The 14,037-nt window shown below is 43.7% G+C and overlaps 1 protein-coding gene across 1 annotated transcript in view; it reads left to right on the forward strand.

Moving 5' to 3' along the window:
- Positions 1-14,037, forward strand: part of DDAH1 (dimethylarginine dimethylaminohydrolase 1) — a 56,256-nt gene that overhangs the window by 35,112 nt on the left and 7,107 nt on the right. The window contains exons 2-4 of the mRNA XM_064719501.1: positions 4,304-4,403; positions 5,480-5,553; positions 6,137-6,256. Of these exons, the coding sequence (XP_064575571.1) occupies positions 4,304-4,403; positions 5,480-5,553; positions 6,137-6,256 (294 nt within the window). The remainder of the gene's footprint in view (positions 1-4,303; positions 4,404-5,479; positions 5,554-6,136; positions 6,257-14,037) is intronic.

Below are 14,037 nucleotides of genomic sequence, written 5' to 3' on the forward strand. Positions count from 1 at the left end.
TTGGGAGCCTGAGTGGCGCCTCACCCATGGCCCCACCACCCAGGGGAAAAGCTGCCCTGCTCTTGGCAGGTGTGAGATGGTGGCTTGCAAAATCATTCCCCTGTTTCCACTGTCTTTTGAAAAGATAATTTCCTTCTTCTGTCAATAACATAAATCCCATAATATGGTTAGTGCACAAGAGACCAGTAAATAATTTAGGAAGCAGCCTATGTTTAGAGTGCATCAAGTACTAATATAGAGAAGGAAAAAATCCCCACACATCAGTTACAGTAATTGGTGGAAGGCACCAGTCTGGAGGGTAATGAGCTCCATTTTTAAAGCACGAGGAAATTAGATTTTTATAAATGTCAAACGCAGTTATTGTCCTCCTTCCTTGAAACAGAGCTGAGCTGGCTGGAGCCCATTGTCTCTCAATCAGCTTTGATATGGATTAGACACATCCCATCTCACACCAGGAATGTGCTTATTAGAAAAATATCACTGCACAAAGCATACAAGCTTTAACACTCAGCCCATGTACTAATGGATACACGTACAATGAAACCCAATATCACGTTACAAACCTTAAGCTGACCTGAGATAATAAGATACAGAAATCTGAAAGGTTGCAGATGAGTGCTCTCTTTGTGTGCAACATTTCTGACTACCTGGGATTTGAGTTTTCAAATAAAGGAAATAAAGTGAGGGAAGGTGACTTTTCCTCTTGGCTGCTTCTAAAAGACCAAGCAATGTAAGTCTTCTTCATGGTGACAATGCTTGTAATCAGGTAGTGTCCAAATATTTTGTGTATTTTACTGGTGTCTCCTGGGTAACTGTGGTTCCACAGAGAGCTTTTCTATTCACTGTTTTTTAGTTGTTCCCAGAAAAAGCAAGAGGTGGTTATTTGTTTATACATCAAAGGTCGCTCTGTGAATTAGTCTTTCATTCATAATGAATGAAAATATCACCAATATGTTTTTAAGACACCACACTTCAAAAAATGGCTATCAGTTATTTGGAGAGGATAAAGTGTGAGCAGAATAGAGGGCTTTGTAAAACCAACCCTCTTTCCTACATCCCTTTTTAAAACATCTTCCTTGAGGATATCGATCATTTGTCCATCTTTAGCTTGAGATTGTATCTCGTTCCCACTCTGTAGAAGCTCTGTTAGAAAGTAGCACAATTCTTCATGATGTGGGAAGGTTTAAGGATGGAGCCAAGGTTTAGAGTCCCTTTTGCAGTGAGGAGATAAAGACTCAAGCTGCTTGTGTGGACTTTACCCATGCTAACCCAGCTCTGAATGCTGCATGTGCTGTTTCCAAGGTGGGACTGTGTCAAAGACATTCCATGGACTTGCTGTGTTGGAGACCCAGCTCAGGAATTCTGCAGGATGGCTTTAGAGATCTGTGGTGGGCATCATGTGAGTCTGTGCTGTCCCCTCCAGAGGAAATTCAGCAGATGTGCCATTCAGTCCTCGTTGTTTTTCTGGAATCCTTTATTTACAAGTGTGCTTCTTTATGGAGTTTTCTTTTCAGTTGTCTTTTTAATAATGTCAAATTCTCTGTTCAGTCTTCATCTCTTGTGCTTTTTTCATCTCTGCTTCAACTGATTGAAGTTTCTGTTGTTGGCCTATAGGGAAAAAAAAAAAAGAGTAATTTGAGACTTCTGCTTTACACAAACAAGGGATGTTGAATGATATTCCTAACATGTGCCACAGGAACATCCACAGCTCTGCTGATGCTTCTGGAGACATGGTCAGGGAGGAGGGCAGGAGTGCTGTGGGGAGTGGGGGCATGGCAGGGCAGCCCCTGGCTGGGTTTCCTCTGCAAGCCCAGACAGCTTCTGCTGGGAGCACCTGCCCAGCAGCTCATCTCCTGAAAGGGCTTTCTCTTCCTCATGTTTTGGCTTTGGAAGCTGCTGCAGGTTGTAGATTAATTGGAGATGGGTGACCATGCAACAGGCTGGGTGAAGCTGTTTTTCATTGTCATTTGGCTTTCTGCCTTAAATACTCCCATCTGATGGTTTTATTTCTTTCTTTCTTTCTTTATTATTTATTTATTTATTTATTTATTCTATCTGCCTGTGACTGGTGTCCCAATGGGGAGTTTGCCTGTCTGCCTCATGTCAGCACAAAAGAGTGAATCTGTGTTCTTGGAATGGAGCCCTGCTTTTATCATGCTGCAACTCCATTACTCCATATTAAACAATTGTTTTCTTCTTTGGGTTCTATTGACTCTTATGCGTGTAGCACCTGCACAGTAAAACCCACTGGGCTTCACAGACAAAAGAAATCTTTCTGCTCTCAGCACAGGGATGTTATGAAATGTTGCCGTGTTTGTACAACAGCAGTTTTCCAATATTACCTCAGCTGTTCCCCATTTATTTGTAAAACACCATGTGTGTCCAATCCACATTATAAACCTAATTTTAAAGAATGCTGGAGGTTAAGCAACAACACTAAGGAAGATGAAGCCTTTCTGCTAAGCCTGGAGACTCTTGAGTGCCAGGTTTCTGCCTGAAGTCATTTTAACATCAGATGAAAGACAGAGGAGCAAAAGAGAAGTGTTAATTGTAAATGGCATGCTGTAGGCTCATTCCAGGCTGCATGCCAAGGCCTTAGATAGTTCTCTATGCATCTCTTGCTGTCAGAAACCCCCTGCATACAGTTCTGAGTTGCACTATAACCCATCAGAGTTCTGCAGGTGGCACAAACATCTGTCTCTGTCCTTCACAAGTTTTAACTGAGGCACCTACTTTAACACTGTACTTGTCTGGGTTTTTTCTCTCCAGTGACTGGAGAGTGAGAAGATGCTAGAGGAGAAGAGAAACATCCAGAGAGCAGATGAGGCTTGGATAAAGTGCTGGCCCCAGTGTATCCCACACAGACCCACATCACCTGTCCTGGCAGCCCATGGGCACCTGCCCTTGCCTTTAGGGCTGGGGGTTAATGAGATCACTCACAAATGCCACATTGCCAGGTCATGGAAAATGAGCAGGAAAAGGAAGCTTAGGTGGATCATGTCTGGCCCTTTCCTTATTCCATGAAGCCAGCACTGCTCTTAGAAAGGTGTCAGCCAAACTGTGCTGCTCTTGTGCTGAGGCTGCCACAGTGAGAGTGAAGGACCTGTCACCATCAGGTGTCCTTCCTGCTGTGGCAGGGGTAGTTTGGCAGAGCCCAGGAGCAGGACTGCTAGGACTGCCTCTGTTGTTGTACAGTGCTGGAAGACTAGTATGGTGTCACTTGTTTTAGCTTCATGTGTTTTTTCTAGAAATGCCTAATTAGCCCCTTAAATAGATGAGTGATCTGTGGGACATGCAGAATATAAAAGGAGTCCTCTGTGTTTGCCATGTTTATTAATGCTTTCTGGGCACCTCTAGTTAACCATGGTGGGGAAGTTTCACTGAACATGCAGATGCCCCTGTGTGATATCAAGTTCACATTTATATGGATGAGCTCTTATTTTTATGGACATTCTGCAAGTTATGGGTTTTTGCTTTTGATGAGTGGTTGGTTGTGTTTAGGCTCTTTTTTTGGCTTACAAGGCACCACAGTGATGCTGTTTGAACACAGCCCTGTTCTGGATGGCAAGTGATATGAGCCTCTATAGAAACAGTTGCTGCTTTAGGCATCCTCAGCAGCCCTTAGTGGGAAAGAAGGAACCTACTGAAGCTGCATTCCCTGCTCCTGATACAAGCTTCTTTCAGCAGGAAACAGGCTCTGGCTTCAGCCATGTGTGTGGCTCTCCACAGCAAGCAGGAAGCCCCACAATGTATAGGCATGAAATGTCTTGTGATTCTGAAGCAGGGTAGCTCAAACATGCAAGAACTAGTGCCTAGTAAAATTGCAAAGCCATAAGGAATTTGAACATTTACTGACTAGGGGATTTTTTTTCCTTTGGGCTGAAGAGGGTCTTGGGGTAGAGCTGCCGCCTCCATGGCTGGCAGAGCCACCTTTTGTGTCTGAGCAGAGTGGAAGGAATGAACCTCACTCCTCTGCTGCTGCTTCTTCTGGCCCAAGTCTGAGGGACAAGGTTTGCAAGAGGATATTGCTGTGCAGAGGGACTGGACTTAACATGTGCTTTGGGGCCCTTGTCTGTGCCTCCTGAATGCTGCACTGCAAAGACAAGAGCCCGATCTCTGCCCTTTGCCAACCCATCCCCCTGACCACAGAGGCCTCTGACCACAGGTGGGGAACTGTGATGGCCATCCATCTTGCTGAAGGTGCATTAAAAGGCTTTAATTCTTATTAATTATATGCATTTTTGGCAGGTTTAAAAAATTTTTCAACAGTACAATATGTCCTTAATAACTTTCTTTTAAACAGGTTGAAGCCATGAAGAGGGCACTGGAAAGTCTCAACCTTAATATAGTTGAAATGGTGGATGAAAATGCAACCTTGGATGGTGGAGATGTCTTATTTACAGGTATAATAATCACAGGGAGTGAATTTGCTGTTTACATGTTCTGGCTGTCTTAAAGACTGCATGTTGTCTGATAGCAGCATAATAAAATGTCATTCCTGTGGTTTGCTGAATCTGTTGTTTGCTAAATGTCACGAAGGTTGCTGAGAGATGAGTTCTCAGTGCAGCCTGCAATGTCCTGCCTAATACCTGAATAAATGGAGTAGCAGTACACACACTACAAAGAACAGCACTGTGCATACAGATTTTATTTTAGCTTGTAAAGTGCCAGTAAGAAAAATGCTTTCAGTAGTCAGCTGTCTGGGGTTGTTTCATATTTCTTATTACAAGCAGCTAACGTTCACCAGACTCATTTTCAGGACTTGTAAAAGCTTGATGCAGACAATTGTCACTAGTTCAATGAATTAAATGAAAAAAAAAAAATTACTTTATCAAGGATGTGGTGGAGTTGCCTGTCAGATGTCATGAGCCTTACATGCATGGTTGACTTCAAAGATGAAGATACTGCCTGTGTTTTTTATGTCATTAAACCCATTAGGCATTTTCTCCCATTGGCTGCACACGGGGCTGCTCCCTGCCCGTGCTGAATGAGCCTGTTTGTTTTGATCAGCATCACAGGAGGCTGCCTGCCTGCCTTGGAGCACCACAGGGAAAGAAGAGTCTCCTACAGAAGCAGGCCAGCAAGGGAGGCCTTCCTCAGGCAGTGCAGATCCAGCGCTGATTTTCTCTGCTGCTGGAGGATGCTGATGACTGCAGATCTGCCTTGAGACCAGACGAAATCTCAAAGGGAGAGGGAAATGGTTAATCAGTGGTGTGCTAATCCAGCCCAGCTGTTGTCTTTCCTGACCCAATGACCACTGGAGAGATTTAGAAGAGGAAGCTATTTATGCTTCTGGTTAAATATCTCTTCTGGCAAAGGATTAATTGCTTTAGATTATCAGCTCACAATTGCAGGTTGCATTCTTTTATGCTGAATTTTCAGTTTAAATACTCAGCTTGAGAAGAGAAACATATAACATGAAAATCCTTGAAAGATTGCTTCAGAATGTCTCTAAAGCTAGTCTGATTTTTCATTCCAGGCAGAGAATTTTTCGTAGGTCTCTCCAGGCGGACAAATCAACGTGGTGCAGAAATTCTGGCTGACACATTTAAGGTTTGTAGATTCCTTCATGCCACAGGAAATAGAAACTGTCATTCACTGAACTAATTGAACAATTGTACTGGCTGTTTGTCATACTCATGTACTTTATTTAAGACCTAATTTAAAGAACCCCAAAGGTACAAGTTGCTGAAAGGTTTGAGCATCCTGTAAAGTGATAGATGCTGAAGTTGGATCTGAAATGTGAGATTGCTGCATAACAATCAGTTGGATAGTGGGAGGCTGTTATTTTTTGAGAGCACATAAACACTCACGTTCTTCATGTTCTCATGTATCAGCCCTGTGTTCTTATTGCTGGTTCCTGGAGAGGTTTTATGTACCTACTGTTTAATTAAGCATTTTAATGTATTTCTTTATGGTTGCAACAATAGAAGTATTTGAAACATGTTCTGGATTTTATGTCAGTCTCCAGACAATACAAGCTGGTCCAGAGGAGAGTGTCATACTTAAACAGTTGACACTATGCCCCGGGGTACATAATTTGCAGAGAGTAAAATTAATTATGGAATGTCTCCATATAATTATGGAACTAGGACACTTAAAAATATTTATAGCACCCTTCTTTACTCCCATACAGGATTATGCTGTCTCCACAGTCCCTGTTCATGATTCTTTGCATCTGAAGAGCTTTTGCAGTATGGCTGGACCAAACTTGATTGCTATTGGATCAAGTGAAGCTGCACAGAAAGCCCTCAAGGTAAAACACCTAAGGAAATATTCTAAACAGCACATCTCTTTCTGCTCTTTTTAAAATATCTGCTTAAGGATGCTGGAATTTTAAAATACACATAGATCAGTGAAAGAGGAAACAACAACTTTGTGTTAGGGTCTCCTGTGTGTGCAAACCAAAAAGAATGTCTCTGTCAGGCAAGAGAATGGTGGTATTGATTTAACTTCATTTATCTTAATGGAAATAAACAGAATATGCAGGTTATTATTTACAGCTTTTTAGAGTAAAAATCTGATAATTTGATGTTAAAAGGGAGGAAGGAGATACAGTCAGACCAGTGGAGATATTTACTTTGGATGTTGCCATGAGGAAACTTATCTTTTAGAATTCACAGAGGGGAAGTAAAGGTTCTGTCATGAAAGAAGGAGGAGGAGGCCCTACACTTGTATAGTGTGTTTATAAACATGAGCAAAATTCAACTACAATACTGGTTGCTCAGTGCTGCAATTTGAATTTGAGCCAGGACTAATCTGAGAACTCATCAGTTTGATTAAACCCTTCTGCACTGCTCGGCTAATCATGTTAGCATCAATTTAACCATTGTAACCAAAAGCATTTTTTGTCTAACTTGATCAAATATTGCTGGTAACTAACCATCAAGTAAACACCAGCATTAATCAAGGTAAAGTAATAAGCAAATACATTTTAAAAAGGACATGATAATTACCAAGATAATCTAGCAGTCTCTGATTGTTGGTGGATATATTTTTAAAAATAAATCAACTGCCAGCTGAGGTTAGGGATTCTGGGCTGGAGCAGGGTTTTGTCCCATGGCATGTGCTCTTCTCATGCTCCTAGAGAGCTGACAGGTTACATCAGGCAGCCATGTCACAGCAACATATGGAGTTACCCAGGACGTGTTCCAGTGAGTTGGATCTGGCTATTTGTCCAGGAGTCTAAATCTCCTATGAGAAACTATTGGCAAACAAATGGGTAAATTTTCTGTCTTGGAAATGATGGCATTTGCCGTGCTGCTGATCACCAGCTTCCCCTAACATTTGAATTCTTGCTTTCTGACAATGTATTTGTGTTTGTTTACTTGCCACCAAAGCGAAAAAAATTGCAATCAGCTTCTTGCAGTCTTGTGAAAATACAAGTGCAATAGGATCTTGGAGGAACTGACACTTGGAATTAAAAGCTGTTCCCTGGATTTCCGCAAATGAGCTGAGCTGCAGCAGTGCTGTCACTGTTCTCCTGTTACCCAGCAGAGTCTGTGGCAGCACAGTCCCCTGAGCTCCTGCTGAGTGTTGCCTGGCACAGCCCAGCATGCCACTCCTTTATTGTAATAATTTGTTATTTTAAACTCCTCCTTCATTTTTTGTGACTGGAAATGCACTCATACAAGCAAGATGACTGAGCTGTCTTTAACCATCTCTGGTAACTGAGTTGTTTTCTCATGTCATGTTAGGCAACTGCTTCTAGAGAACTGCCATATCGTGCTACTCTAACATTTTACATTTAAATTGGGGTTTATCTGCTTACATTCTGGTTTGAAATAGAGATTTTTCTTGATTGTTCTTACTGCTGCAACTTACAGACTTCAAAAATAGAAAAAGAAATTGCATCTGGTGCTCACATATGGCCAAGTGCAATTGATCTTGAGTTCAGTGCAGTATGTGTAATGTAAAGCTCTGCAAGTGAGCTGGGAAATGAATCCACAGAGTTTAGGATAATGGACCACATGCTAGAAGCAGATAATAAATCAGAAATGACATTTTAACCATTAAATCCTCTTCAGGTTTTGGCAAGTGTAGTGTATTTATTTGGACTGCAGCTGAAAAGTGGCACTTGAGGAAACTTGGTGAAAGAAAGAGACAGATGAAGTGCAGAAATACTGGGGCCTCTGGTGACTATCACATCTGAAACTTTAACTTCCCTCTGCTGTTTCCAGCATGCATTTAATTCCTTCTTGTAGTTAAACCTGTTTATAATTCCATACATGTAATTCCACATTTGAACATCAGCCATGGCTGTTGAGAGGATGAAGCCTGGGATTATTTCTCAGGTCCCTTGGAGAAGGCAGGGTTTCCTGTAAACATGTCACCTTTGGGCCCTGATCAGGCACTGCCAGAGTTGCTGACCTTTCCTGTGGACGTGAATGAGGACAGATTTGGGCTGTGACAGTGCCAGTCCCGGTGTAGGGAGTTGATGAGGCAGTGCTGCAGGTGAGCACCCTGCACCACTTTTTCTCCAACAAGGGACACAGCCCTGGGGTCTTGTTGGGACAGCAGAATAGCAGCAACTGGCCCAGGACATAATCCAGTTCAGGTTCCAGCAGCAAAGGCAAAAGCTAGGCAAGGTGACAATGGGAGCTGTGACACAGCATCTGTTGCACACTCCTTTCTGCATTCTCTTGCTCTATACCAAATCCAGAAGAGGCACATTTGTGGCCGTTTGTATTGGTTGATACAGAGCACAATTTCCCTCCACTTTGTGATGAGTGAAGATTGGACAGCAGCAGATGATTGTGGACACAGTCCTTGATCAGACCATCTCTGTCACTCTTTGGATTATCCAGTAGTAATCCCAAAGCATTTGAGGGTCACACATGTTGTTCCTGGCTTTGACAAGCTCAACTATTCCCTTGCCAGCAGTGTGGATTGTATCTGTAGCAAGTTCCTACTAAAAAGATTGTCATCTCACCATTGAGAAATGAGTCTGTCCTTTGGGTAGGCTCTGGTAGCAGGCATTGACCAAAGGAGCAGCCCTGGGGTGTCGCCACAGGACTGGCAGGGAGAGCTTGGTGTGCATGCACTGCTCTGGGGTGATGCAGGGTGAGGGAGGAATGCTGATGGATCTTGGCAGGGAGGGCACTCATCCCTCCATATGGCCTGGGCTCAGCCCTGCAGTCAGCTGAGTCTGGCCTGTTTCATCTGAGATCTGGAATAAGGGAGTGGCATGTGAAACATCTGGGATTTCAGTTGGTCACTTGAGAGAGTGGGTGCTAATTCAGAGGCAGTGTGGCTGTGGCACATTCAGGACTTAGCAGCACTGCCAGTCAGGGTGCAAGACAGAGCAGGTGATGCAGCTGATAGAGTAACCCCTCGTGTCCCCTGACAGACTTGTCCCAGCAGGACCCAGAGCAGTGGTCACATCTGCACTTTGATGCTGGTCCTTGGTATCTTGAGTCCAGCCTCATTATTCAATGGGATTTCTTTATGGTCAGGACTCTGTTGGAATATCTGCAGTAGTGCAATGCCATGACTTTAGCAATATACCTCTCTTTTTTCCTCCTGCTTTCAGGACATGATGGTCCTGCCTTGTTCTTGACTCTCTCATCCAGTATCTTCTGTTGGGAGTGGAGCTGCTCATTCTTCCCCTAAATTATTCCTTGGGGGATGCTATTGATAATGCAGCTGTTTTGACAGTGATCAGGGGAGGCTTATCAAAACCACATCTTAAGGATGATATAGAAAGGAGTGTCTTTTGGGTAGCTATGCCCTTGGTCTCTGTCCAAGCTGTGATCAGAGCAGAGCTTTTAAAGACTCGAGCACAAGGAGTTGTTCTCGTATTGGCAGTTGCCCCCATTCCTTTGATTAAATGCCTTTTGTTCTTACTCCATCTTGTGTAACTGAAGTGTCTGCAATGTGCCAGCTTTTGAAGAGCTGAGTAGTGTTTCTCTGCATGACAGCAGGGTTATAGTGCCTGGATAAAGCAGAGGGGTTCCCAGCTCTGCCACAGAAATGCCTCCAGACACCTAAGGAACAACTTCATCTCTCTGGTGTTCTTAGAAAACAGTCTGTACTGCCATGCAGCAGGAAAAGGCTCTGCTTTTCCTATTGTCTGTCTAGCAACTGTCTTTTCTAGTAATGCACAAGTTCGCATGAAAACATTATCTCTTCTTCCTTAAGAATTCATCATTTGTGCCTCTGCTTATTCCCCACATGAAGTCATAATCCTCTATTTATGCTATCACAATGGGTTGCTGTGGAAATCATTACTAATATTAATAACCCAAAGAAGATGACATCAGGTAGGGAATTAGCAGAAAGTGCAGATGAATGCTGACTTTTTTGTAATGTGGGAACAAAGAAAGTTTAGTGAAATACAAAGAAGTGTTGGGAACTTTCCCCTTTAAGCTAAACATTAAAAAATGAGACTTTGGTTCTCTCAGCCTTGTAGACAGGAAAATTAATCAATTTATAATCAATCAATACATGAATCAACTTATAAAATTCTATGTACTTTCCTTTATCTCCTTCGGATTCTTCATTACTTTATGAATTAGGGGTACCTACCATCTCAGAGGATGTAGGTCGTCACTGAGTGCCAGATGACCTCCTACCTTAAAAAGTCAACCCATTGTGTTTTACTTTGAATTAATTTTAGATGATGTAATAGCCACTGCACTTATCTGAGTGTTAGTGCTGTTCAGTTTGCATATGTGCAGGAGTGTCTTTGGAATATAAAGATTCAAAAGTATATATTTATATACTAGAGGTTATTTATGAATCAGTTTTGTTTGTTTGTTGGTTTTTAAAGGGTGAGGAAAGTGTCCCTTTCAGTGCATGTTTTTCCTCGCCAGTAAGGCTGTCAGGCACAGGAGCTGGGTCAGAGGCTGACTGGGGAGATGTCATGTGCTGTGCGTACATGGGGACTCATGTTTCTGTTCTTTGCTTCTTTTTTTTCCCTTTGACCATTCTCTCCCTGGGTTCCTGTTCCAAACGACAGGATGTTCGTCGGAAGGCTCCTGCCTCCTCCACTGAGAACAACAGCCCACGTAATCTGCTTCCTTTGCTCCTTCTCAGCCATAGTTTCCCTTTGCATGGTCCTTGGCAGAGCTGGCAGGCAGGGGACAGTGTGGCCATGAGGGATGGTGGCTCAGGGGGACACAGCAGTGCAGGTGTGCACGCCAATGACACGCGGTGCCCATCGCATCTGTGGTGATGCAAAAGGTGTCCTGTGCCAGGAAAAGCCGAGGAGCAGAGTGGGAGAGGCTGCTTGTAAGAACTCTTCCTTCTGGAAAACATGACTGGGAGGGTGCAGCAGGGAGGCAAAGCCCAAAGCCCAGCTGCTGGGACCGTGGGTGTTGGGCGGAAATGAAAGCAACACTCTGGCCGTGGATGGACTGAGAAATCTGGCGTGCTGACCATGGCAGCCCAGGGCACTGCTGGCTTCACAGAGATCCTCATGTGGTTTGTGTCTGTAGGTCTGGGCTGTCCTGTCCTGGATCCCTATCAGACTTCTCAGTGCCTGACAAGAAGGCTTAGATCATTCTCCTTTGATTTATGCTGCTCACAGTGGCTGTGATGGCCCCTTCCTACTGAGTCTGCTACGCTGTTGTCTCTTCTGCCTGTCTGCGTGTCAGGGGGGACACTCCTGATAGATCTTGACATTACAGCAAGGTTGCTGGCTTTTCCAGCTCTGCTCTTCTGTCCCCTCTGGCCAGCCTAGCCAAGGGTTTCATGGTCACTGCTTTGTTTAAGAAAACTGTGAGAAGTTGCTGAGTCCTGTACGAGGCACATGGCACTGTGGCACAGCTCATCAGCTCCACTCTGTCCTGCACTTTGTGGTGTTGAACCCAAAGGCTGCTGCTTTCTGTCTCCATGCCAGTTGTTTCTCTAAATATGAAGAAATGAGGAAGAAACTCAAAGGGCAGTCAGGGCAATAAATCAGTGAATGAATTTTGGTTTCAGTGTAAAGTGATGTGCAGCTGGTATCACTCTGTATGACAGCTGATGAGTTGAGGTCCTGGAAACCATGCGCCAGATCTTGGTCACCTCCACTCCCTATGTTGGGATGCAAAAGTGGGTACCTCTCACCTGAGACTGGAGACACCCTACCATGCAGCACTAAAAAAAAGCTCTTCTGGATGTTGTGAGAATTTTTAAAAGTAGATTTGGCAATCAGCAGTATTTTCCATTTGCAAGCACTAATTTACCTTTCTCAGCTGTCCCTCCATATGGCAGTGGACTGGTCAGGTGCCTGTCCTCATCTTTTGCCTTTGCTGCATGATGACATAGCCTGACACTGTTCCCAGACAAGTGAGAAAAGAAACATGTTGACCTTCCAAACACCCATCCAGCCTATTTCTGTTATTCTTCTCAGCAGTTTTAGTTGCCCTGCACCATAAAAATACTTCATTTTTGTCATTGTAGGTGAAACCTTGACATAGTGTAATCTTTTCTCACACCTTTCATTCTCTTGGATCCCAGGCCAAAAGTTGTTTAAGCATCAGTGTCAAATGGGCTGAAGTTTAATGTGCTTGGAAAGAAAGAAAAGAGGTGGGATGGAAGAATTATCTTAAATAGTTTGACATGACTAGTTTTCTTTTAAGAATACTTTGACTTGAAGGATTTAAGAAAAGATAGCTGAAAGCTGGTGGGGGAATGATCCCAAGGGTGCAGCTCCATTTGGGCTTAGGTTTGATTTTTCTTTTAAGTGTTGACAGTCAGGAAAACAGTGGCTGATCAATACAAACATCAAACCCTGGAAATCTGGGCTTCTCTGTCAGCATCACACAGGCAATTTAAGTGTGGTGCTCAATGCCCTGTTAGCAAGAGGAACACTCAGTGTGTGTTTGGTTCTGCTTGTGGGGAGTTGGGGATAAAAATGTGCATTGCCGGTGGGTTTGGTCGCTCTCTGTCCTGCAGCAATCTGGATGTGAGTAGGTCCCAGAGTGAGCAGGCAGCAGGGCTCAGACTGGGGCCTTCCTCATGGAGGGGGGAACATTTGTAGCTAGGCTTGGCCTCTTTTAAAAGTGCATGCAGTCATCTTAAGTTCTGTCAGAGATAATGTCACACATACACTTTTTCCTTCATGTATAATGCTGCTTCATAGTTAGGGTTATTTAGCTTATCCATTACCTCAGTTGTCTGAGGACACACTGTAAAAACTATAGAGAAGGCATTTTAGGCTATGTGGATGACTTCAACATAAGGAAAGCATGACTAAGGGCTGAGAGAATGTGCAGTGAAAATTACCCTCTTTAGGCTGAGGAAAATTCCCAGAAAAACGAGGCACGCGGGAAATGCCTGGCTCTTAACATAGCTGGTTGTACAACGTTTGTGCACAGAAAGCCAGCCCTCTGTATATAAATGCATCATATTTTGGGATGTATCTGATAGAAAATACAATCAAAGGACCTTGCTTTTATCTCCTTTTCTCTGCCCTGGAGTCAATCTGGCCAGGCACATGTGCTTAATGACTTCACATAATAGAAATACAGAAAACCACATGGGTCTGCAAAGTGCCCTGATTGTGTCGTGTTGGTGCATTTCTGCTGCATCCACAGCCTCCCTGTGGGGCAGGTTGGGGTGTTATTGCCTGGGCACTCTCTCAAGTAAGTGGTTTTTGAAATTTTACTGCAACAGTCAGGCATAGTTATAACAGCGATGAAAGCTTGCAAATATGATTTCCTTTTTATCTTAAGAGCTGAGGAAGAGAGTAATCTTGTGTTGTCAAACCTCCAGTTAGTAATAAAAGCTTTCTTGTGGTGCTGTTCCAGCTAGCTGAGATCCCAGTCCCACTATCACAGCTGTGTCCTCAAACTCCTGTGCTGCTTTGTCTCGCTTTCTCGCTCAGGTTTTCTGATTTGTTTCTGAACTGATTCCACCACCGTTTGTGTGCTTTTTAATACTGAGACCAATCCTTTTAATGTGCCCTTGGCATCATTTCCCAGGATCCCAAAGCTGGTCCTTGGGGCACTAGGGCCCTGCCACTTGTCCTTTATCTGCTTGCTGGTGTACTTCCCACTTCAGCATTTTGCAGAAGCAAATGAATGGGAGACTTGTCTTTACCCTTCTGCT

Source organism: Zonotrichia leucophrys, chromosome 8 (genome assembly GCF_028769735.1).
Source record: "Zonotrichia leucophrys gambelii isolate GWCS_2022_RI chromosome 8, RI_Zleu_2.0, whole genome shotgun sequence".
NCBI classification, from domain to species: domain Eukaryota; kingdom Metazoa; phylum Chordata; class Aves; order Passeriformes; family Passerellidae; genus Zonotrichia; species Zonotrichia leucophrys.